The sequence below is a fragment of the Urocitellus parryii genome, chromosome 1 (assembly GCF_045843805.1).
Source record: "Urocitellus parryii isolate mUroPar1 chromosome 1, mUroPar1.hap1, whole genome shotgun sequence".
Lineage (NCBI taxonomy): Eukaryota > Metazoa > Chordata > Mammalia > Rodentia > Sciuridae > Urocitellus > Urocitellus parryii.
In genome coordinates, this window is record NC_135531.1 from 12,159,623 (window position 1) to 12,183,984 (window position 24,362).

The window sequence follows — 24,362 nt, forward strand, 5'->3', positions numbered from 1 at the left end:
GGGAATCATGAGATAAATGTGGAAAGCACATACCTGGGACTGAGGACATGGTAGAGGTCACTAAATGAGCACCTTTTGTTAATACCAAGAATGGCCTAGTGCTAGTGCAAGCTAATTTTAAATCCAGGATTTACCTAGAAATGTCAGTAGCACTACATATGTTTAAATTCATAAACAAATACATTAGTTATGTCCATTTTGAGCACATCCCAGGGACTCTGCTGAATCACTAAGGTTTAATCAATGGAACCACAACAAAAATTTCCATTTGGTACTGACGCCTACATTTACTGATGGTCTACCTAAGCTCATGTAACTCCTATCATTAACACAGCAACACAAGAAAAATGAAACCTTAAAAATGTTAAGGTTGCCCACTTCAGGAGAACTCAACGTGTGAACAATCGTATTTTAAATTAAACGAAGCATTAGGAAATAATCTACAGCATAAAATACAGTGATTAACAAATAACATTCATGAAAGTATTTTCAGGAAAATACATTCTAAGCATTTTTCTTACAAGAATATAACCAATCTAACTGACTGCCTGTAAAGCCCTTTTCTGGAGAGAATAGGTTGTAAACAAATAATACTTAATGTACTTACTGAACCCTGAACCCGTCTCTACTTTATCCAGGTACCATGTACACCACTAAATTGTTATCTTTTGCCAAATTCATTTTTGTGTATTTACAACAAATAAGTGTGGCCTTGAAGCCATTTCCATGGAAACGTTAACTCATAAAATGAGACATTGTTTTAACTCCCAGGAGCAGTTTAAGACCTAATGACAATGGCATTGTGTTGAATAAATATCACACTGATTTCCATGGCAACTGCCCACTTTCCAACAAACTGAAAAGAATAATATAGGTTAGGAAAAGCCTATTGAAAGGCTGTTCCTTGCAGGCCAAAGCATTATTCAGTGTTTTGCAGAAGGCAACTATGTGGTAAAGATTTTGCCTGCCCCAAAAGCACCCGAAGGGGAAAGGGAATGGTTGCGTCTTGAAGGAGGAGATTCAGTCCTGCATAGCGGAGCACCCGATCAAACAGACTCTTGATGAACAAACAGCTGACAGAGGACTCATTCAGAATACCAGAGCTAACTGAGACTGGTACTGTTCCCTTCACTCCTTAAATTCATGCTCTGAGAAGAAAAGTAACTTTGGGTTTTCACCATAATACTTTGTAAAAATGACACATTTATAATGAAAGACTTACAGAAGTCAAGTTACACAATTATGCACTGTAGTAGCTAAGGCAAGTTTAGAAAGTCACTTACATTTATCCTTTGCCATCTTAGAGATTAATCGGAGACCAGCAGCAGAACACTGTGGCTGTGTGTTCTAGCCCATCTACGCTGCTATAATAGAATATGATATGCTGGGAGGGACTCTACTGACAAACAACATGGTTATGGAAAAACAAAACGGGAAGTCCAAGATCAACACACCAGCAGATCTGGTACGTGCTTTGGGCTTGCTTTCTGATTCATAGCCATATTCTCAGTGCAGCCTCACACTGGGGTGAGGCCTCTCTTAAGCTATTTTTCAATGAGGGCATAAATCACATCAAAGAGGACTTTGCCCCCAAGACCTAATCCCAAAGGCACCTCATCCCAATGCCAGTTAAAAGGCTGGCTTTGCCATTTTCTTGATACACAGTCTTAGCCACATCATTTAACCTTCTTAAGATTCAGTTCCCACATCTATAAAATAAGGACAATAAGATATGCATAATAGAATTGCTAAGAATTCACATAATTCCTATGAATCCTAGTACATATGATACGCTCTGCAGATTATAGGTATTACTGTAACATCTTCAGCAGTTTACTGTATTTGGGTGAATATAGATACTTCCAGAGGTTGGACTAGTTTTTGTATGCCTTTGGCATTTGTAAGCTATTAGTATACTGCTTTATAGTTTTGGTGGAAACTTCGGGAAGTTTATGTTGTAAATCTTTGAAGAGTTTGGCGAGAGCTACCTGATAATGTGAACTGTCTGTGCAAGGGTTTTAAATCATTTAAAATACACTTAGAGAGTGCATTGTTCTGAACACTTGTGCCCCCCTCAAAATTCATGCCTTGAAACCCTAATAGTAATGGTATTAGAAGGTGGGTCTGATAGAGGTGATTACGATTAGATGACATTAATGAGTTTCGTGCTCTGGGAAGAGTCACAAGAGAGCTCACTTCCTCTGCCATGAGAGGCTGCAGTGAGACGTCGGCCAGCTGCAACCCACAGGAGAGCCCTCACCCGACCGGACCTCGCTGCACTGTGGTCTTGCACGTCCAGCCTCCAGAGCTGTGAGAAATAAATCTCTGTTGTTTAGAAGCCACCTTGCCTGTGGTAATTTGTCATAGCAGCCTGAACTAAGACGCATGGTTACTTTAAATATCTTTCCAGAAATCCAAAAACACGATTGTGGATTTACATCTCCCAGTCTTTCATTCAGCTGCAATGCTCCAGTGGCCCAAAGGACCCGCCTGTGAGCAATGCTTCAATAGATGCAGAATAAGCAGTCCCTGAGAGGGAGCTGCCACGGCCTCACCCACTCTGCTCCAGTGACCCTGGTCACTTTGTTTTATCTCTGTCACTGACGACCACAGGAGGTGCATACAGCCGTCTCCCGCCTTCGACACTCTTCCTCTAAATGTCCCTATGGATGGTGTCCTCGCTCTTTCCAATCTTTGATCACCTGCCAATCTCTAAGGAAGGCCTGACCTCTAAAAGACACCATTAAATAACCCATTAAAAGTTTTAAATCTTCCCTACCCTTCCCTTCCCTAGAACTCTCCTTCTCCCCTTTCTTGCTGTTTTTGCATAATACTATCTTCCTACATAAGCCATGATTTACTTATTATTCCATTATATGTTCTGTATTTTCCCCAAATATATATATATATATATATATATATATATATATATATATACACACCTACAAGCAGTTTGGTTCATTAATATGTCCAAATACCTATTCCATGCCCTGGCACGCAATAGGTCTTCAACAAATATTCATCATTCGTTCCATAAGTGAATAAATAAAATATCTCACACCAATGCATCTTAAGTGAAATACAAGGAAACTGTTACAACCAAAGTCAACATAATAATACTGCAAAAGGCCTTCACATTAATGCTGACATGTGCACCTGTGTACAATACTTTCTCCTGACCTTTAATAAGAGTGAGAAACTCTTCATGCTTCACTCGGTTCCTCTGGATGTCGATCTTCAGTGTCAGCAACAAGGTAAACAGGAATTTGTGCTCCTCGTACAGCCCGCGGGCAGCGTACTTGTAAACCTCGTAGGTCATGTGCTCGATGATATTAGCAATCCGCTTGCTCGTAATCGGGCTCTTGACAGATCTGAGGAAGACAGCATTTAAATCAGGCTTATCCCCACTGCCTTGTTCAATTGCCTATAAAAACAGCATCTTTAATGGAGAATAAGTAATTCTGGAGGACCAATTCCCATTTTCACACACTGAGTAAGCCTCCTGAATCTAAAATAACAAGCTTTCTCTCAACATGAAACAACATAACAGAATCCTCCATGTTGTCCAAATCAATTTTACCTGCAGGGCCTGATCACTCACTACAATGTCCTGGGAATTTTTTTGTTGTTGTTTGATAGAAACATGTGAAACCAAAGGAGTCCAGTCAACGGATAAATAGTAGATATAGCTTTCTCTGCTCATAAACTGACAAATCAGAATGATTTGTGAACACACTGGTAATTAATCTTAGATTAAAAAAAGAAATGGACTCTTACAAAGAAAAAGGAAGTTCTTAACGTAATGTCATTATTCTAGTCTACAGATAAAGAATTCAGCGTGGTTTCCTGAGCTACAGACATACCTGGCCAAGGAAAGGTCAAACAAGCCTAGAAACTGGCGGAGCGAAGTCTGATACATCTCATTAACCAAGCGCATCTCGGTGACGAGGAAGTAGAGGATGCTGCCCCGCGTAGCAACTGAAAGACACAGAGCGGGGATGTGTGTGCTACATGAGTGGGAAACAAATGATCATGCACACTGCTCAGCCTGAACTCTAACGAAAACGACAACTTGCCACCTTCTGTCTTATCAGTGGCTGCCTCTTAGAAACAGGATCTAGAACAATGCTGAAGTTTAAATACATCTAATTCTAACTTACAAGCTATGGATAAACAGTTTCCTATTTGCATTCATCAATTGTTAGTTTTCCTTCTAGAATCTGTTACAAATATATTTTGCACAGGTGAAAAAGACAACCAAAAGGATTCAAAGGTTTTATATCTAACACCCAGCAGGTGGGGCAGCCATGTAGGACCTCATTCTGATGCCCATGAAGAGTCCGTGCCTAACCTCGGCCTCAAGTTTGCCAAACAGGACATCATAAAGATGATGCTCCTGACTCTCCACCAGCAGATGAAGTAATATTGCTTAATTCTTTTCCAGGAACAATGTTAGTTTACTAAAGGAGAGCCCATTGAATACTTAGAGTGGATTCCGGGAATAACCAATAAGCACCTGTTGCAAATGGGTGACTGAGGATGAGCACCAGAGAACCATCTTCCTAAGACAAACCCTCTAAACAAAACCCTGGCATATCATCATCAAATGATAAGCAATGGTCCACATGCCACACTAACTCCTCTGATGTCACTAACTTGCAATCAGATGTTTCAAATAAATCTCCTTCTTCTTTTCTTTTCTAAATTAAGCATATGTTCATGAGAACCTTAAAGGACTTGTCAACAAACGTGAATTATAAGCATCCAGAAACTTTACACCATTATATAATTTTTTTTTCATCTCAAATTTGCTGACATTCCCGAGAGAAATCCCCAAAACATAATTGGCCACCTGGCTTCGCGCAGCCATTTGTGCAACTTCTCACTTTGTTCAATTTCCGTAATTCTCATTTCTTTCTCGCTGCGCTTTCCTGTGACATTTGTCTTTCATTATCGGACTCACCAGGTCTGTATTCCTCCCGTGCTGAGTTAATTTGAATTTCTGTCTCAGCAGAAATTTCCAGCTTCTGGGTCACCTCCTCAGCTGTCTTTTTGGTGTTACTCAGCACAACGATGAGACTCTCGTCCTCCACCAGGGACCCCTGCGTACTGGTCAGGCGGCAAAGCAAATTGTCTTCTAGTTCCTTCATCCTCCTTTTGTTCGAGGTTACATCTTCCATAAGAAGAGTTCTTTCTTTCTCTAATTCCTGAAAATTTATATAAATGTGTTTCCTTCCTAAATTAGCAACTCTTTCCAGGGCATCAAAAGTTAGCATGCATGGCTACCCTCAAGCATCTGCTCTGTACTGTATTAATCAGAGCCGACTGGTGGGAGGTGTTAACATCAAGGAGAACGAAGAGGAGGAGGAGGAGGAGGAGGAACAACAACAACAACAGAGGAAGAACAAGTAGAACACAATATCGAATTTGCTAAAAAAAATGTTTCCGATATCCCCATTATCATTTATTTTTTAAGTCAAGTCATTTTTAGTGATTTGGGGGATTTTCCTATGAAGAGAAACTCAACAAAAATTTAGGCAAGTAGCCTAAGCTGCTACTGTGGATTTGTTTAAATTGAAAAGTCTTCTTGGCCTGGAAAGGTGTGGTCTCTCCAGAAGTGAAGTTCTGTATCCTCTGAATCACCTGTAGATAGTAGGAGGGTGAGGCTTGGACGGCTACTATCCTTGTGGGCTATTCCTTCCACTCGGCAGTTTGGAGAAGGAGAAAGGAAGAAACTCAACTGAACGAGCCCTGAGGAAGCAGGAAGCCCAGAGACTGGGGAACAACAGAGAAAATGTGCCTCTGGCACCCAAGTTGTACATGAAAGTCAAATTGTTATACGAGAGACCCTAACTTCGAACCTAAAACAAAGAACCAAAAATGGAAAGGGCAATGAGTAAATCACATTTAAAATTTCTGAAACAAAGACATTCATTACAGAGTTTATTTGTAGAGTTTTCTAAATATAGTGTCTGTTGACAATATACCTAAAATTTAACTGCAATAATAAAGTATGATTCCATATAACTACAAGGTGACTCGAACTGCAATGTCACAAGAAAGCCCTTCTGCAGTTCTGTGTCTGACTCGGGGCTGCCACCTGGACATTGGGCACAAGCTCAAAATCCTACAGTAGCATCAGAAAGGAAAATGCTCAGTTGGGCATCCTGAATATGGAGCAGCAGGTGGTTCAGACTCTACTCCCTGGTGAGAGAACCCGAAATCTATGCCATGATGAACCTATGGAACATAATGGGACTGTTTGTTTTTGTTATCTTCCAGCACTCACATGAATACCAGGAAAGAGGAGAAGCCAGAACGGTCACTGTTAACCGTTATGCAAGTTCTTTCCCTGAGGGTAATAAAATTATACATATTTTAGGACTTACCTCATGAATATGAGACTCTTATCCCCACAACCACTCGACAGATTATGTCTTGTCTTAAACCTGTACACTGTGCTGACCATTTGCAAATCTTTACCTGAGCTTCTCATCAGCTCCTTGCCTTGTACCCTTTCAACCTCTCCACTGGGGCTTCAGGGAGGTGTCTCCAACTTAGCAACAGCAGCGGAACTGAGCTTCTGATCCTGCTGCAAGGCCACTCAACCTGTCTTCCCCGTCCTGAGCAAACGGCGACCTCATTCACCCAGCAGCTCAGGCAAGACCTGTGAGTCCTCCTGGGTCACTCTTCTCTCAAACGCCACAGCAAATTCATCAACAAATCCTATCATCTCTACTTCAAAAATAGATTCAGAAGCTTATCATTCTCACTTCCGCTAACATCACCACTCTGGGCCAACCTACCACCCTTACCTCTCCTTCAAATTTCAGGATACAAACAGGTCTCCCTGCCTCCATCCTTACCCCCAGAGTCTCTTCCCACATGGCAGCCAGAATGATGCACTAAAATGCACAACTTCCCTCCAAACCCTCCCCTGGACGATCATTCAACTCAGAAGGCAAGCTCCTTCCTCACCCAGGCTTCCAAGGCTCTGCCAAGCCTCCTCTCTCCTATTACTACTGGGACCTTATGTCCTACTATTTCCCCTCCTTCCACTTGCTCTAGCCACAAGTGGCATTTCTGAAATGAGTGGGTTTCAAACCTGAGTGCATTAGGAGGCTTGGAGCAGGGTCCAGGAATTTGTAATTCTAACATGTGCCCAAGTGATGTGCTGTGCTATTCTGAGCCCCATGCCTAGAGACCCACTGCCTCAAACACACAAGGTACATTCCTGCCTCAGGGCCTGTGCACGAGCTGCTGATTAGTCAGGTATGTTCTTCTTGCACATGACTCTCTCCCTTCCCTTCAAGTCTTCATCAAATGTCACCTTCTCAGTGAGGCCCTCTCCGACCACCCTACCAGTACAGCCTACCACCTGATTCCCCAGATCTCCTTTTATCTATTTTTAATAGCATGTGCTACCTTCTAACACAACATACAACTCTTGTGCATGTCATGTTTGAAGAATGGTTTGGTTTGGGGGGCTTTGCCTTGGTCCCTGTTATATTCAGTTCTTAGAACTTTGCCTAGTAGGCATTCACTACAGAATGAATGATTAAAAGCTACATGTGTTGTCAAATTGATAAACTGAAATGCATGGTGAACAGGAAAATCTAATCTTAGTACCAGATATACATACAGGAAAGTTCTCTCTCTGAGACCATGAAGTTAAAAATATAGGTCATGGTAACAAAATTGGATAAAGGCAAAGAGCAAAGGCATCGGCTTTGTGTTCTGGACAGCTAATCCCTCTAGTTAAATAGTTCCCATGGATAGAACACTTCCAAATTTTTAGCCCAGTGACTTAGGCCTAGGGAGAGTCTAGAAAAGAAAGAATTTCATCTTTAAGCAAGGACAAAACAAAAGTTCACAGCTTCTATCAGTTCTTAACTGTTGAGCTAAAGCAACTCAAACAAAACCTGCCCTTATCATCATGGCTTCCGTCTGTCATCTGGCTACATTTAAAAACTTCCTCAGTGGTTATTTTAATTCATTTATTCAGTAGATGAGAATTTTAAGTTTCAGGAAATGTAGACACTAGTACAAACAAATGACATTTAAGAGATGCTATAAAAATCTTTACTGAAAGCAGTTATAATAAAAAAATCTTTACATTATGGTTACACTAGGAAATAAAGAGACAACAATGGGGAAAATCTTTAAGTTGTAAACTTCTCACACTATCATTTCTGAGTTCCCCAAGCAGGGCAAGTACAGATCATCCACACCTGAAGACTGGTAAGGGAAGGATTGGGAAGAGGTAGAAAGAGTGACAGTTTTGACATCAGGAAGACATGCAAACTGTTGGCTGTGTGACTTTGGCCGTGTTACATAACTCCATCAGCCTCAGTACCTTCATCTGCAAAATGGAAATAAAGCAGATAGTGGAGTGATCGTGAGGATGTCACTAACAACAGGGCTGAGAGAGTGACTAGATTTAGATAGTACTGGGTGTTTAGGAAAGAAAATTGGTGTGTTGAAGAGTGCTCTGCACTGCTGTTCACTGCAAGACTAGTTGGAATAACCAAGATATGGAATCATCAGTATTATTTGCAGATATGAATATGCAACAATGAAACCCATTACTTTGTGTAACTAAAAGGTACTAATATAATATTTTTAATTTTTAAAGAAGATACAGAACCATGTTAAGTGTCTATCAATGGATAAATTTATAAAGGAAATGTGGTATGTCACAAAAGGATAGTATTCAGCCATGAAAAAGAAGAAAATGTTATTATTTTCAGCAACATGCATGAGCTGGAGGATATTAGGTGAAATCAGAGGAGATCAGAAGTCACAGGCAAATTATCTTCTCACTCATGGGGGGAAGCTAAAAATGCGAATCTCAGAGGAGAGAGAAGACTGGTTACCAAGACTTGAAGGGTGAGTGACAATTAAATTGTATATTTTAAAATAGCTAAGGATAGAAAGGATTTTGAATGTTCCCAACACGAAGAAATGATCAGTGTTTGAGGTGATGGATACATTAATTGGCCTGGTCTAATCATTACACATTATATTCATACATAGAAATACCACTTTATATTCTCTAAATATATACAATTGTATGTGTCAATTTAAAATAACTACATATTTTTAAAAGTTGCCACAAAAGATATGGATATTTTAGAATTTCACACATTACCATGAAAGTAAATAATAAGGTGGATTACTAAAAAGGAACGCCTTGCCGGAGACACCTAATCCTGAGTTCAAGTTTGTGTCAACAGTGGTCAAGATGGGCTCCCAAATCGAAAAATTGCACAAATCCTCTAATCATTCCTACTCAATAACTTTTATCTTCTGTGCATTTTTTTCCAATTATAGAACCACTCCCCTGATTTAGGATTCTTCATTTCTGGCGGTCATAACTGGTCTTCCTGCTGACCCTTTTCTTTGCAGGTCTTCACTTCCTTTTCTGCTCATAGTTATTCAGGTCATTTTGAAAGGTCCCAGATTCTCAAGAGAGTTTACAACATGCGTTATAACCTATTTCCCAACCTCGTCCTATTGAAGAACCATGGGACTGAGCTAACCTCATGCCTCTATGTTGCTCCTGAAAACTACTATTACTAAAATGAACAGTGATGTTTATGATAATGGGGAATTATTCAATTTCAATTTTAAAAATAATAAATAAAAAGACTAAATGACTATTGAGATGATTGTAACAAACAATATCACTGGTAATAACACTAAACAAATATGTCAATTAGCTTCCTATATCCCCAAATAATTGAAAAGAAGGCTAAGAAGTTCATCTCTTCAAAGTTTGAAACTGATGAAAATAAAATACTATAAGTAGTACAATTTAAAGTACTATTTGGAATTTTTTAAAAAAAAAGATCATCTGTGAAAAAATAAAACATTTGCTGCTTGATTTTTATTTCAGTTTAAAAGGCTGAGAATCTAATTTGCGGCATGGTTTTATTTTACTTTTCATTTATTTGACTGGCTAACACATATTTCTATTCAACCACTACTTTAGTTTCACTAATTCATAAGAAGATACTACTTTTTCAAATTAATATGATGGGGGAAAGTGAATCAAAATAATCTTATTTATAAACCTTTTGCTCATCAAGAGATTATCTCTTAGCAAAGATAGATACATACATAGGCAGAGAGTCAGTAACATACATAGGGGGTCAACGTCAGTGCTCAGTATTCCATATATTAAGAATAAGACTGCTGTACATAGAGCACACACCTGTTCTCCCAGTGACTCAGGAGGCTAAGGCAGGAGGATCCAATTTCAAGGCCAGCCTCAGGAATTTAGCAAGGGCCTAAGCAACTGAGTGAGACCCTGTCCCTAAATAAAATATAAAGGGTTCAGTGGTAAAGCACACCTGGGTTCAATCTCTAGTACCCCCCCCCCAAAAAAAGAATAAGGCTAAGAAGCAATTTTTAAAGGTATCATCCAGCATCATCAAAGGTAATTTTTCTTCTGTACCCTACATAGGAAATAGGAAGATTAAACAAGAAAACTTAGGGGTTGATTTTTCCTCCACCACCAGTGAGCCTGTAATACTGGTCTCTTTTTAGCATCTTCTTGTTATCTAGATTATGGAAAATGACTCAAAGTCATCAGAGATCAACTCAAACCCACCGTCACCACCCAGGCTGAGAAGATTCAGCAATCTGTGAGCAGATTTGGGGATCTGGTGGGAAGAGTAAAGGGTGTAAAGGAAAAACTCTCTTGGAGAAAGCAGACTTGTTAAAGTCCCTCAAAGGGAAGCCCAGCACCCCACTTCTTGCATGATGAGACTTTAGATTGGAAAAGAATAAAAAGGCTACGTGTTATCTTATAATGGGGTTCAGGGTAATATGGCCCCCAGTTGTTGTAAAAGAGGACAATTCCTATATTTTTGTAAGAACTATTTATTGTAAGCCTGTAGCAGATTCTGATAACAAGACAATAGTAAAGGCGTAATTTTCTCAAACACTCAATTTTCCCGAGAAGCAAGCTCAGCTCTGGATCCCTACGGGCCGTGCAAGGCATTCATTATCTCTCTGAAGGAGCTTCAAGAGTTCCCTCTGCTGCAGCAAGTCAGGCTCAGTGCTGGTGAGAGTGTTATTGTTGTTGTTGTTGTGACCAACACCTGTCTGGCCAAATTACCTTCTCCAAGGAAAGTGTGTTGGTCTCAGCTGACTTTAAGAAAACCAACAACAAGGATATCGTGCAAACTGCTATCAAAGTCCCTTATCTCCCTCACCCCAGCCACGGAGCCAGAGCCCAGTGATGGGTGTGGGCCCAAGAGGCCCTCAGGATTCCTGCTTGCTCAACAGTCCACGGTGTTAATCAAAAATCCCAGTCCTTGTTCAAGTAATTACGTGGCACTGCCAAATTTCCTTAACTACCTCCACTGAGACTTCATTCAGGACTCCAACATAAACAAGTATGCATTTCGAAGGCTGTTACTGCCTCAACCGCTAGTCTGTGGCGGAGCTCCGGCATCCATCCTGCCACACTGAGGTCAACCAACAGCACCCACTGATGAAGCTGGAGTAAGTGCTCCTAAGACAACTTCCAACTTTCTGTCTCTATGATTCATGTTCTGTAAATTAAAAATAAAGAGAGATGGTTCTAAAATATCCAAAGGAAGAAAGAGAAAGGAAGGGAAGAAGCATGAGATAGACACATAGCAGAGCTTGCAAGAGCCACCCACAGGAAGGGTTAAGACAGTGGGAGGTGCAGATGCAAAGATCCTGCAGATAAACCTTCAGGACCCATAGAAGGGGCCTTAGGGAAAACTCAGCTCCTCACTGCTGAGGAGCCCAGGAGGAAGTCCACAGCAGCTTCCAGAATTCAGGCAGCTTTGCCACAACAGTCTCATTAAAATCCTCAACATTGGGGCTGTGGATGTGGCTCAAGTGGTAGCGTGCTCGCCTAGCATGCGTGAGGCACTGGGTTTGATTCTCAGCACCACATGGAAATAAAATAAAGATATTGTGTCCACCTAAAACTAAAAATAAATATTTTTTAAAAATCCTCCACATTTCTTTGCTTAAGTTTGCATATTCCCTAGAAGAAATGCTGACTCAGAAAAAGAAAGTTTATAAATCCTTAACCATTTTTCACTGAGCATTAAGTTATCTCATTAAAAAGAAGCAAAGGAAAGAGACACAGAGTTGTGTTTCTAGAGCATCGTTAAGTGAGCAGACTCCAGAGGGTGCACAACCAAACTCCAGTGTCACAACTTCTAAAGTCTCACACCAGACCCACTGCGTTATCTAAGAGCTCTTAGACAACAATTCAGAACTGACAGTGTTTGCTGTCTGAGTACAAAATTTGTACCTAATATTCTAAAAGTATAATAAGGAATCAAATGAAAGTACAACCTAGACATGTTTAGAATACCAAAGGTCGACAGGTGAGTAGAATTCACAGTAGAACAAACTTTTCAGAAAAATAAAGCAACAAAATACCAGAATAATAATGCAAAAAAAGAAGCAGATAACATCATATTAGTGTGGAGAAAGTAATTAATAACAGGGTTATTTAAGAAATATATGAGTAGATAAATGGTGAATCATTTTCTTTAGGTAGAAGAAAGATACTTGTGAATCAATGGAGAAAACACAATTATGGTGGGAAAGCACAGCCCTATGACAACTTTTCTCATATTATTTTCCTCAGTGGAAGGTTCAGCTCAATGCAGAAGAGGAAGCTGCCACACTTGACTCACCTGCTTTTCTGTGAGAATGACCCTCCCCAGGAGCTGGTCCTCCAGACCCTTCATGGTGACCGTGAAGTCGATGATGGAGGTCCGAGCACTTATCTCAGGGGTGTAGGCTGGATTGGGCAGTTTGGTGGTGATGTACAGTCTGAAGCCATCCATGACATCTACTTCCTTGTCACCAACTTTCACCTTTTCCATTAAAAAAAAAAGTAATAAAAGAAAGATACACTTTACTGTGCCCTTTCATATAGGATCAAATATTGCTTTAAAGAGTTTTTCAACTGGAGATAATTTGTATACTAAAAAAGAAAGGTCACTAGGTACTCCCAGGGCTTCGACCCACTGAGAGACAAGGAAGAAAGGAAGGCTGGCCAGTACCTTCCAATATACACCATGGAGTAAATACAGAATTTGGCACCAAAATTGTTGTGATCACACTACAGAAGCAAGCTGGAGCCCTCACCCAACAGAGGAGCAACAACCTCTGAAAAATTTGTTTCAGAGATTGAGACTGATGATGCCAAACATGGATCAAAAGGCTATGAAAGGCTCAGTGTTCACATATTGAGATTTCTTTGGGAGAGATAAGAGCCAGCCCCCAAGCAAGTACCAAAAGTGGTTTGAAGGAACAGGTCAGGTGGCGTGGGGTTGTACAGCGTTTAAGAGGCAGGAACAGGCCTAGGCAGGAGTCTGTGTGGTCTTAATTTCCAACCAGTGCCGAGGGAAGAAGCACCCAGGCTTTCTTATCAGCTCTCCCACATGTGGAAGGAAGGGGCTTAAAATCTATCCAACGTCAGATAGCCAGTGGAATCGGCCTCCTCATTCCAGAAGTAAAGCATGCATGCCTGACAGTACTGCTCTTGAACACTTCAAGCCCAACTCAGGAAGGGCAGAAAAGAAAAGGACCTCTGGCCACCCTCTGATACGAGTGGCTGCTTATTGAGAGAATTTCATCTATGTCGAAGTCACCTGGTCTCCTGTCAGTATTCTGCACACTGTTATCAACAGGATTGACCTACCTTAAAGGTAGATCCGGTTTTAATGAAGTTTCTTTCCAAAATATTATCCAAAGCTGGATCCAGTTCCTCCCCGACGTCTTCAATGAGCAAGGGCCTCCCAAGAGAGAGGCTGTCCTCCAGGTGGTTTCTGAAGTACTTGTGATTGAGAGAAGTGATCTAGAAACAGGATCTCAGCATTACTCTTGCAAGCCTCACGATGCTATGCACAGAGACAGACGACTGATGTCACATGATGCCTAAAGCATTCTCTCAGGGGGGACAAAGAGGTTTCTAGAAATCCTTGACTCTGGAAAACCCTTCTTCCCTATACTGGAAGCAGTAAATAAAGGCTGCCTGGCAACACTCCTCTCTCCTCACCAACACCCCTTTGGGGACAGACATGGAATAATGAGGAAGTGCTGTACACATAGTGGAATACAGCTCTGCCCCCCTGTTTATTAAAGAGAGCCGGAGGCCCAACAGAACAGAGTCTGACACCATTGGAAGAGGGCATTCCTAGGGATAAACACAAGAGCAAATATGAGATTTAGGGAAAGTTTCTGTTATCAGATTTAAGCTGCCATCTGTTAATGTAACTGTTGGCATCTAGGATTATCAAAAAAGAATCCATAAGGCTTTCAAACATTTCTTTGTTTTGGATTGCTAGTGATCCTGGGAAGCAAAACTTATCAGCAATATAAATAGCCTGGAATACAAATTACCTGGAGTTCATGGCCACTTTCTTTGTTTCTAATCCAGATCTTGCCTTGAGTCTGTGGGTCGATTAGCAGAGGGTAGCGTGATGCCTTTGTGACAATGATTCCATTCTGAATGGACAGGTCATCATTGGGCAGACCCTGGAGGTTCCATTCACTAATAGTGGGGGCATCGATCAACAGCTCATTGAGATTTAGATCCTTCCCAAATGGAATTTTCCTGGATTTCATTTCTTTCTTCCAATCATTTAGCAGCAAATCTCGAAATTCTTGGTTAAATGGACCAGAATAAGACAGAAAAGCTGTAGCCAACAATACATCACCTAAAACAGAAAACGAACACCACTGAAACACGTTATGATCATTCTTCTAATTTTTCAGCACATCAAAACTCAAAACAATTGAATTGATGACCATTTGTTAAAACTGAATTCCACAAATCAAATTGTAACCCTGTGCTGCCATGCTGTGTGAATAAGCAGGAGTTTTGTACATTGTTAAACCATCCAAATAGCCGAACAAAGAAGAGCTGCTAGTAGTCAGGCACTGGATTATTTCAATTTTTGTTGCAAGTTTTGTTGCAAGTTAAGAGACACAACAGGTCAGAAGACAGAACCTTCATTCAAAATGCCCTTGATCAATATTCTTACATACTCACAGGAGAATTCCAAAGTAACCTGATCACTTTGGTGTGGAGAGCATAGATGTCCATCTCTCTGAAGTGACTGGAGATGGACGGACAGACAGACAGACAGACAGACACACACACACACACACACACACACACAATGAAAATTGGAATCATCAAGTCCTATTTGATTAAAACTGAGGCTTCCTAACTCCCCATCACTATCAACATGATCTCATTAATAAAAGAATCCACAGACCTACGAGTCTTTTGGTTTGAGCTGCAAACTCTTTACTTTGCTCTGTCCATCTTTCCTTTTCACCTGCCAAGCCACTGATGAGCGTGGACGCCGTCTGCATCTTACGTCTGCACCGCTCTGCATCTTCAAGCAAGGTCTGAAAAGGACGTAACCAGCAGAAGACTTTTATTGAGATAAACATAGCTTCTGGCTCAAAAAGACAACTTTAAGACATACAGTATCTGCCCTCTGGGACTTTTGAGCCCTTCATTTCACAGAAAGCGTAAGATCCCGTTTCCATGTGTCTGCGTCAGTCCAGTCCCATCTCTAATGCCTGTCCAAGGAACTTGGGCAAGTTCCTTCAGGGGGTACCTTGAGCCAAGTGGCCAGACCCTCCCAGATGTTAATAACTAAGTGACTACAGAAATTCACATCACTGATGATTTCCCTTTAATGAAAAACTAGAGACAGAATACAAGCATACATGCTAATATCACATAGTACAAAAAAAAATGTAAAGACATACATATCCCTAGTCAAGAATGAGAAAGTCTCTCATGCTAAGTTCTGGTATCATTGCTGCTCTATCTCACACCACACCTTCCATACTTTAGATGAAATTTAGATTAATTACCATCAGATATGGAACCTGAGGCTCCTACGCAAATCTGAGCCACACTTGACTTTGTGGCAATAATATACCTTAAACCCAGACTTCCACAGGCTCTTGACTGTAGGCCTAAATTTTGTTTGCTTCTTGTTTGGTGTTTTGGGTGTTGGGGTTTGAACCCAGGCCCTCCCTGTGCTAAGCACCAGCTTTGCCACTGAACTACATTCCCAGCCCATGGGCTTAGTTCTCAAAAACAAGTGATTCCATTTCTCTATGCTTAAAAGTTAGCTGCTGATTCTTCCTATAAAAAATTTATACTTGTGAAATAAAATGAGTGTGAACAAATAATTAGCTATTTGAGCAGTCATTCAGTGGTCATTTATAATAATAAATATACATGTCATAGAAATCTTTACCAGATTAATTTTGATGATTTAATACATATACACACATAAAGTCTAATAATAAAGGATTATTTAACTTACAATGGCATATTAGAAGACCAAACCCTTGGAGAGAGAAACAGAATACGAAGGAAGGATTACAATAGCCAAGTAGTGCCTGACAGTCCCCCTCACGCCCAAGAATGGCTACCTGCTTCTCAGTCATGGCCTGTTCGTACTCGGCCTGCACCACATCGAGCTCTGCTTGTTTTTCATCCAGCTCATCCTGGGCCTTATGCAGATCCTGCATTGCCAGGACATGGCGATTCTCCTGCACCACCAAGTTGGCCTGCAAGGGACACACACAGCGTGAAGGGACAGGCAGGACACCATCTCACAGCCTGTATTCCAGAGTCCAAGAACTCAGCAAAGTCACAGATCTATACCTTTCCTTCGCTCCACTTCTAGAATCTTTTCACATTGCATTATGTCAAAAACCAAATCTTAATATGAACTTGTTGTGTTTGTAAGTCTAAGCAGGTTGTTACAACAGAAAATTACAGTTCACTAGAAGAGAGATCAGCAATTTTCTTTTTCTGTAAAGTGCCTGATAGTAGATATTCTAGGATTTTTATTCTAAGGAATAAAATCAAAGCTGTAATTTAATTACTCATACATAAAACATTTTAAAATGTAAAAACTCTTCTTTTTTTTTTCATGGACCATACAAATACAAGTGATAGCAATAGCCAAGTTTTGAAACCAGTCTAGGTGTCTGCCAGTAGATGAATGGATACAGAAAATGTGGTATACATACACAAAGGAATTTTAGTCAGCCACATGGAAGAAGAAAATCATATCATCTGCAGGAAAACATGAACTACAGAGCACCACGTTAAGTGAAATAAGCTATAGAGTCAGACAGGTATGGGACATTTTCTCTCACATGTGGAAACTAGTGAGGGAGAAAAATAGGGGAACAATGTCATGAAAGTAGAAGGAGGGCCACTAAGATAGAAGGAGTAGGTAAGGGGAAGGAGGAGGGAAGAGTAATGGAGGCATTTAGAAGCAAAATTTATCCGATTATGTTATATGCATGTACCAATATGCCACAATGAAGTTCACCATTATGCATAATCAATACACACCAATAAAAATAAATGAATAAAATGAAAGCAAATACAGGTGGTAGGCTACATCTGGCCCATGGGCCATAGTTTTCTTATCCCAGATCAGAAACTTACACAAATATTCAAAGGCAAGTTATAAAATACTGTAATAGTGAACATGGTAGGAAAAAAACTGATTATGGATAGTTCCTGAGTTAGAATGGTTCAACTTATGATTTTTCAACTTCATGTTGCTGCAAGAGCGATACATGTTCACCTAATAGAAACCATACTTGGACTTTGGAATCGGATCTTTTTCCCAGCTGAGGAAAACAGTATGATCCTGTCTCAAGGTGCTGGGCTCATGATACCTGAGCTGTGACCAAGTAACAATATGTCCTAAGGAAACTTTTTAAATAAATCAAAGACAAAATCAAAAGTAATATTAGCAAGAGCTGAGATGTAGAAAATATCCCATGCTGACTGGAATTTTGATTCTTCAAAAAAAATAATTTTAATTCAATTTTCTGTTAAATCTACCAAATACTAAAATTTATTTTAATGGGTAGATCCACTATTAGAAGCCATAATCCTTCCAAAGTTTGAGATGTATAGATTATTTCTTTAAATATATCTGAGGTAAATTATTTTCATCCTTCAAAACTTTGGGCTTCCATGTTTTGGCGGAATATATCCTCAGGGGAATGTCAGAGTTCCATAATTGGCCAGAACAAGTGAACAGGCCAAGGCAAGGCTTAAAAAATATGGGTTAGAAAGAACTGACTTCTATGTCCTGCAACTGCTGCTGTGCACCAAACATGGGAGAAAAGCAAGGCCACCAGGTCAAACAACGTACCGCAGCAACCCGCCAATGTCACACTGTCACAGGCCCAAGACTTAGACTATTCGATAGTATTGTATTCAGAAAAAAAAATCAATAAAGTTTATTTTAAGTAAAATGCTCAAAAGTTGTTAAGCAAAACCCTTCAAACCCAACTAAAAGCTCTAAAACTGTGGGTTGGTTACTTCAACTGTGAGCCACAGTTTCTCCTTTAAAGTAATGAAAAAACTACCTCCTAAGACTTTTTGTAACAACTCAATAACTTGACATTACAAAACCCAAGTCTAGTACCTGGCACACAACAAGTGCCTGATGGATGACAGATACTGTTATTTGTGTCCATCTTCAATATTTAAAGCTCTATTGTTCTGAGACCTTCTCTTGTTGTGGGTTGATATTTACTGATGTCCATGGGGTTTTCAAGGGGACATCTCATTATAATGAGGGTGAATAGAATCTACATTGTTACAGCTAGGGCTGGGGATGTGGCTCTGTGGAAGAGTGTCTACCTGGCATGCATGAAGCCTTGGGTTGAGTCTCTAGAAGCACCCCAAAGAAAGTAAACATAAATAAATTGTTACAATTAATATGAGTTTAAATGTATTCACTAATCAAAGTCATGTGGCCTGTTTATAGGGAGTGTAAGATGAAAGGGAAAATCTCCTCAAGGACTCTGTTACTAATGAGTTGGAGGCATTCAATCCAGAGCTTGGGGCATGCTGCCCTTGATCTCTGCTCACTCATGAAGCAGGGTCTTACAAATGAAGCCCCTCCAGGAATAAGTGAGGCTTGGGGCTGGGTCTGTCTTCCTTCATCTGTTCAGCAGAAATGCCTGATGGTGACCTGCATCCCTTTCATCTACCTCTGCCGAGGGAAGTGAGCATGCAGAATCCACATAACTGTGTGCATCTTTGTAACTGGCACGGGAGGGACCTGACAGGCTGCAAGCTCCAATAGGCTGCATGCACATAGGTTACAGGAGGGCACTCAGGATGGACTTCTCAGAAGGAGAAACAGTCAAGGAGCATGCAAAAGGTCCTCGCTCCTGATGGTATCCCCGCATTGACTGCGGTGTGATCTAGACCATTCTGGAACTGGAAAGAAGCTGAAATGTGGAAAACATTAAACACTGGGCAAGAGATTTCATTGTTCTTATGTAAGTCTATTCAGAATATCCATGTTCAACATTTTTAGCTCATTATCCTTAAAATAAGCAACAGTGGAATGGATCTGAATAACTTTCCATGTACACATACGAATATATCAGAGTGAACATCACCATCATGTACATCCACAACAAATTATTTCTTTTTAAATTATGAACAAATGACAGAAAATCAATAAAGGAAAGGAAGCAGGGTGGAAAGATGGAAATGGAAGGAGAGGTACTGGGGTCTGAATTAGAATAAGATGTATTCTGTGCTTGTATAATTATGTCAAAATGGATTCTACTGTAATGTGGAATAAAAATTAAATATAATAAAACAAAAACTACCCATTGTAAATCCAACTGTAATTCCCTTTAAGATACTATGTATGTTTATGCATGGAATAAAAATGTGTAAAGGATGATCTGTACTTCAATTTGACATGGTGGGTATGATTCAGTTCTTACAATATAAGAATGTGCATTTCTGAGCTATGCTGGAGTCCTCAACAGCCCCTGTATTCACGAGGTCAGACAGTATGACACCAATTATTTGCTCTAAATTTCTCCAAATCAAATGAAATGATGTTCTTTTCGGTTGTCTAAGATGCCAAGGATCCCAACTACTTACTAAATGGCCCTGGTATGGTAACATTAGAAAGTACAATGGAACTTGCAATCCTATACCAACTTACTGCTACTCTTGACTATTTTTACCTTAATCATTAAGTTTCTTGGGTAGTTTACAAATATAACTGGATTTTAGTTGATGTTTGGGAAATATCAAACTTACACAAAACAAAATAATCAACCAAGATACAAGGTATGACTTTTGAGACATCAATATTTTGTTTTCCAAAAATGTACTTGCTTTTGCATTTGTTGAAGTCTCAATGTCTTTTAGTGGTGGAGAAGTATCTAGAAATGAAGCTCAGCTCAACTACTCAAGGGGAAACACATACATAGCCTCAAAGACACATTAAATAACGAATAGTCCCTAAAAGACAATGGAGGTGGGCACTATGTGTGCTTTAAACCAAGACCAGCTTTAAGAATTTTCTGCTTTCAGTGTCTGCCTCTTGATCCTGTCCATTCATAGGATTCCCTGGCATGAGATTTTGAACACCATTGGGGAATTCTGTGCTGTGATTTTCTGGGGATTCCATGGAGCTGACACTGTGGTTGGGGGATAATATCCAGCAACCCACAATGGACCCAGTGTCTTCAGAAAGTCAGCCCATGTACTGTAATTCATTTCTCTCTCTTGTTTTTCCCCCTTTCCCCTCACTTCCTCCTATATGTAATTTTGTATAACAATGAGGGTCTCCTTACTTTACCATGAAATTTCCCTTCTCTCTCTCTCTTTCCCTCCCCCTTTTCCACCCTGTTTAATGGTCATCTTCTTCTCATGCTCTTCCTCCCTATTCTGTTCTTAGTTGCTCTCCTTATATCAAAGATGACATTTGGCATTTGTTTTTAGGGCTTGGCTAGCTTCACTTAGCATAATCTGCTCTAGTGCCATCCATTTCCCTGCAAATTCCATGATTTTGACATTTTTTAGTGCAGAGTAATACTCCATTGTGTATAAATGCCACATTTTTTTATCCATTCATCTATTGAAGGGCATCTAGGTTGGTTCCACAGTCTAGCTATTGTGAATTGTGCCGCTATGAACATGGATGTAGCAGTATCCCTATAATACGCTCCTTTAAGGTCTTCAGGGAATAGTCCAAGAAGGGCAATAGCTGGGTCAAATGGTGGTTCCATTTCCAGCTTTCCCAGGAATCTCCATACTGCTTTCCAAATTGGCCGCACCACTTTGCAGTCCCACCAGCAATGTATAAGTGTACCCTTTTCCCCACATCCTCGCCAGCACTTGTTGTTGTTTGACTTCATAATGGCTGCCAATCTTACTGGAGTGAGATGGTATCTTAGGGTGGTTTTGATTTGCATTTCTCTGACTGCTAGAGATGGTGAGCATTTTTTCACGTACTTGTTGATTGATTGTATGTCCTCCTCTGAGAAGTGTCTGTTCAGGTCCTTGGTCCATTTGTTGATTGGGTTATTTGTTATCTTATTTTTTAATTTTTTGAGTTCTTTGTATACTCTGGATATTAGGGCTCTATCTGAAGTGGGAGGAGTAAAAATTTGTTCCCATGATGTAGGCTCCCTATTTACCTCTCTTATTGTTTCTCCTGCTGTAGATGGGGTAGAGAGAAGATGGGAGGAGAGGGGAGGGGAGGGGAGAGGGGATAGTAGAGGATAGGAAGGGCAGCAGAATACAACAGACACTAGTATGGCAGTATGTAAAAAAGTGGATGTGGAACCAATGTGAATCTGCAATATGTATACAGGGTAAAAATGGGAGTTCATAATCTGCTTGAATCAAATGTATGAAATATGATATGTCAAGAGCTTTGTAATGTTTTGAACAACTAATAATAAAAAAAAGAAAAAAAAGAAAGGTTTAGTCCCCCCCCCCAAAAAAAAACCTTAACACCAAACAAACAAATGACCCAATCAATAAATGGGCCAAGGAACTGAACAGACACCTCTCAGAAGATGATATATAATCAACAAACATATGAAAAAATGTCAACATCTCTAGCAATTAGAGAAATTATTACTCTAAGATTTCATCTCACTCCAGTCAGAATGGCAGCTATCAGGAATATAAACAATAGAAGTGTTGGTGAGGATGTGGAGAAAAAGGCACACTCATACACTGCTGGTGGGACTGCAAATTGGTGCAGCCAATATGGAAAGCAGTATGGAGATTTCTTGGAAAATTGGGAATGGAACCACCATTTGACCCAGCTGTCCCTCTCCTCAGCCTATACCCAAAGGACTTAAAAACAGCACACTACAGGGACACAGGCACATCAATATTTATAGCAGCATAATTCAAAATAGCCAAACTGTGGAACCAACCTAGATACTCTTCAATAGATAAATGGATAAAAATGTGGCATATATACACAATGGAATATTAGCAATAAAAGAGAATAAAATCATGGCATTTGAAGGTAAATGGATGGAGTTGGAGAATATAATGCTAAGAGAAGTAAGCCAATCCCAAAAAACCAAAGGCCAAGTGCTTTTTTTGATACGAGGATGCTGACTCATAATGGCTCTGTGTGGGGGTCATGGGAGGAATGGAGGAACTTTGGATAGGGCAAAGGGGAGGGAGGGGAAGGGAGGTAGCAAGCAGGTAGGAATGATGGTGGAATGAGTTAGACATCATCACCCTAAGTACATGTATGAAGACACGAATGGTGTGAAAATGCATTGTGTACAATCAGTGACTTGAAAATACAATCAGTGACTTGAAAAATCGTGCTCTATGTGTGTAATATGAAATGAATTGCATTCTGCCATCTTGTATAACAAATTAGAATAAATAAATAATTTTTAAAAAAAGAAAGAAAGTCAGCCCATGCTTAAAAGGCTCACACAATTCTGACTGAACTGGGATTACAGAGAAGAAAAAAAGAAATACCCTGTCCTGTCTACCTCACACCTGATCTCCCTGTGGGTTTGCGTCCAATAATACTGTGACCTGGAGACTCCTCCCGGCATGGCTCTCACAGTCCTACCAGGAAGCTTACCTTCAGGGGCAGAACTTCTTTGTTTATAGAAAAGAAGGAAGCCATGGCTTTGGTCCAGGAACAAAGACCAGCTACATTCCCACACACGCGTTTAGCAGTTTCAATGTTGTAGTCTGCCATGTCAAAGTAAGGGCTCAGAAATTCTATCACTTCTTCGTTGATTGTGTCTTTGGGGAATTGCTGTAGAGGAAAAGAGCAAAATTAGGTAAAAACACTTTTTTCCATGAAATCAAATTCACATTATGTTCTCAGTGCAAATGAAACTATTGAACAAAAACAGATGGTATTTTGTCAGTATCTCAGGACATTAGGCCAAAGTCCTAAAGCAAATCACAGCAAGGATTGATTGAAAAGAAATCTGTGAGACTAACTTTGCCTGCTGTAGACAAGAAATGCCAACCCCAAGTAAATATACGGGGATTCATGGAAAGTATAGATTATTTGGTGGTGAACACTGACAGGGTTGTTAGAAATTTTAAGGCAACGAAAAATTCTGTCATTAATCCTAAATAGGTGAATTACAAACCCATAATATTAACAGAAAAAAACAAACACACACAGGCATATTAAGCCTAAGTACCTATAGGTTTAGCATTTATCAGCTCAAAATGTTTAATACATTCAGAGAGAAGTTCTATTAACCTCACCTATGTGAAAACAATAACTTGGACATTAACCCTTGAGGATAATAAATTAATTTTTAATCATAGACCTATCAAGAACATGAGAAAAATTAGTATCCTTTAAAATATAATTTTAAAATAGCAACAGAAATGGGTTAAACATGCTTCTCTGCATCAGAAAGAAAAGACTGACCAAACAATGAAAGCAGACCTTTTTAAATGGGGTAGGGAGGTTTCTTCAACTAAAAGGGAATGCTTAAATTTTTTCTGAGTAGGAACCAATTTAGCACCTAAACAACTGAGTAAAATAGCCTCGCCCAGACAACACATGTAACAGAACACAGTCTCATTCAGAATCATTTGAGACAAATTTCGCTTGTAAGACTTTACAAATAGTGAAACCAGAAGAAAAAAAAAACAGAAGAATATCTAGAAGCAATAGAAGTGTGGGAGTGACAAGAAAACCAATAGTAAGAAGGCTTCCAGGAACAGAGGATCTGCCACAAGGTAAGTAAGGCAGGAACCTGGACTCACTTGCCAGTATTCTGATTAAAATCCAATTCCATTGTCACATAGTCTCATAGTTACCTGAGAAAAGTCTACGGCCTACACGTTTCATAAGTTACTTATTATTACAGCAGCTAAAGGTGCCTCATAAGATATTCTAGCCATAGACAGTCACCTGAACAATGTTGAAATGAAAACCAAATGAAAGTGTGTGCTAAAGTTACATCTTAGGAAACATGCTTGTGTTGGATATTCCCAATTAGTT

At 39.9% G+C, this 24,362-nt stretch overlaps 1 protein-coding gene across 1 annotated transcript in view; it reads right to left on the reverse strand.

Annotated features, from left to right (window-relative positions):
* The window catches only part of Dnah5 (dynein axonemal heavy chain 5), a 218,748-nt gene that overhangs the window by 44,991 nt on the left and 149,395 nt on the right, over positions 1 to 24,362 (reverse strand). The window contains exons 60-68 of the mRNA XM_077791415.1: positions 22,968 to 23,147; positions 16,474 to 16,611; positions 15,291 to 15,426; positions 14,410 to 14,726; positions 13,709 to 13,864; positions 12,696 to 12,878; positions 4,964 to 5,207; positions 3,864 to 3,978; positions 3,181 to 3,371 (exon numbers count right to left, since the gene is read on the reverse strand). Of these exons, the coding sequence (XP_077647541.1) occupies positions 3,181 to 3,371; positions 3,864 to 3,978; positions 4,964 to 5,207; positions 12,696 to 12,878; positions 13,709 to 13,864; positions 14,410 to 14,726; positions 15,291 to 15,426; positions 16,474 to 16,611; positions 22,968 to 23,147 (1,660 nt within the window). The remainder of the gene's footprint in view (positions 1 to 3,180; positions 3,372 to 3,863; positions 3,979 to 4,963; positions 5,208 to 12,695; positions 12,879 to 13,708; positions 13,865 to 14,409; positions 14,727 to 15,290; positions 15,427 to 16,473; positions 16,612 to 22,967; positions 23,148 to 24,362) is intronic.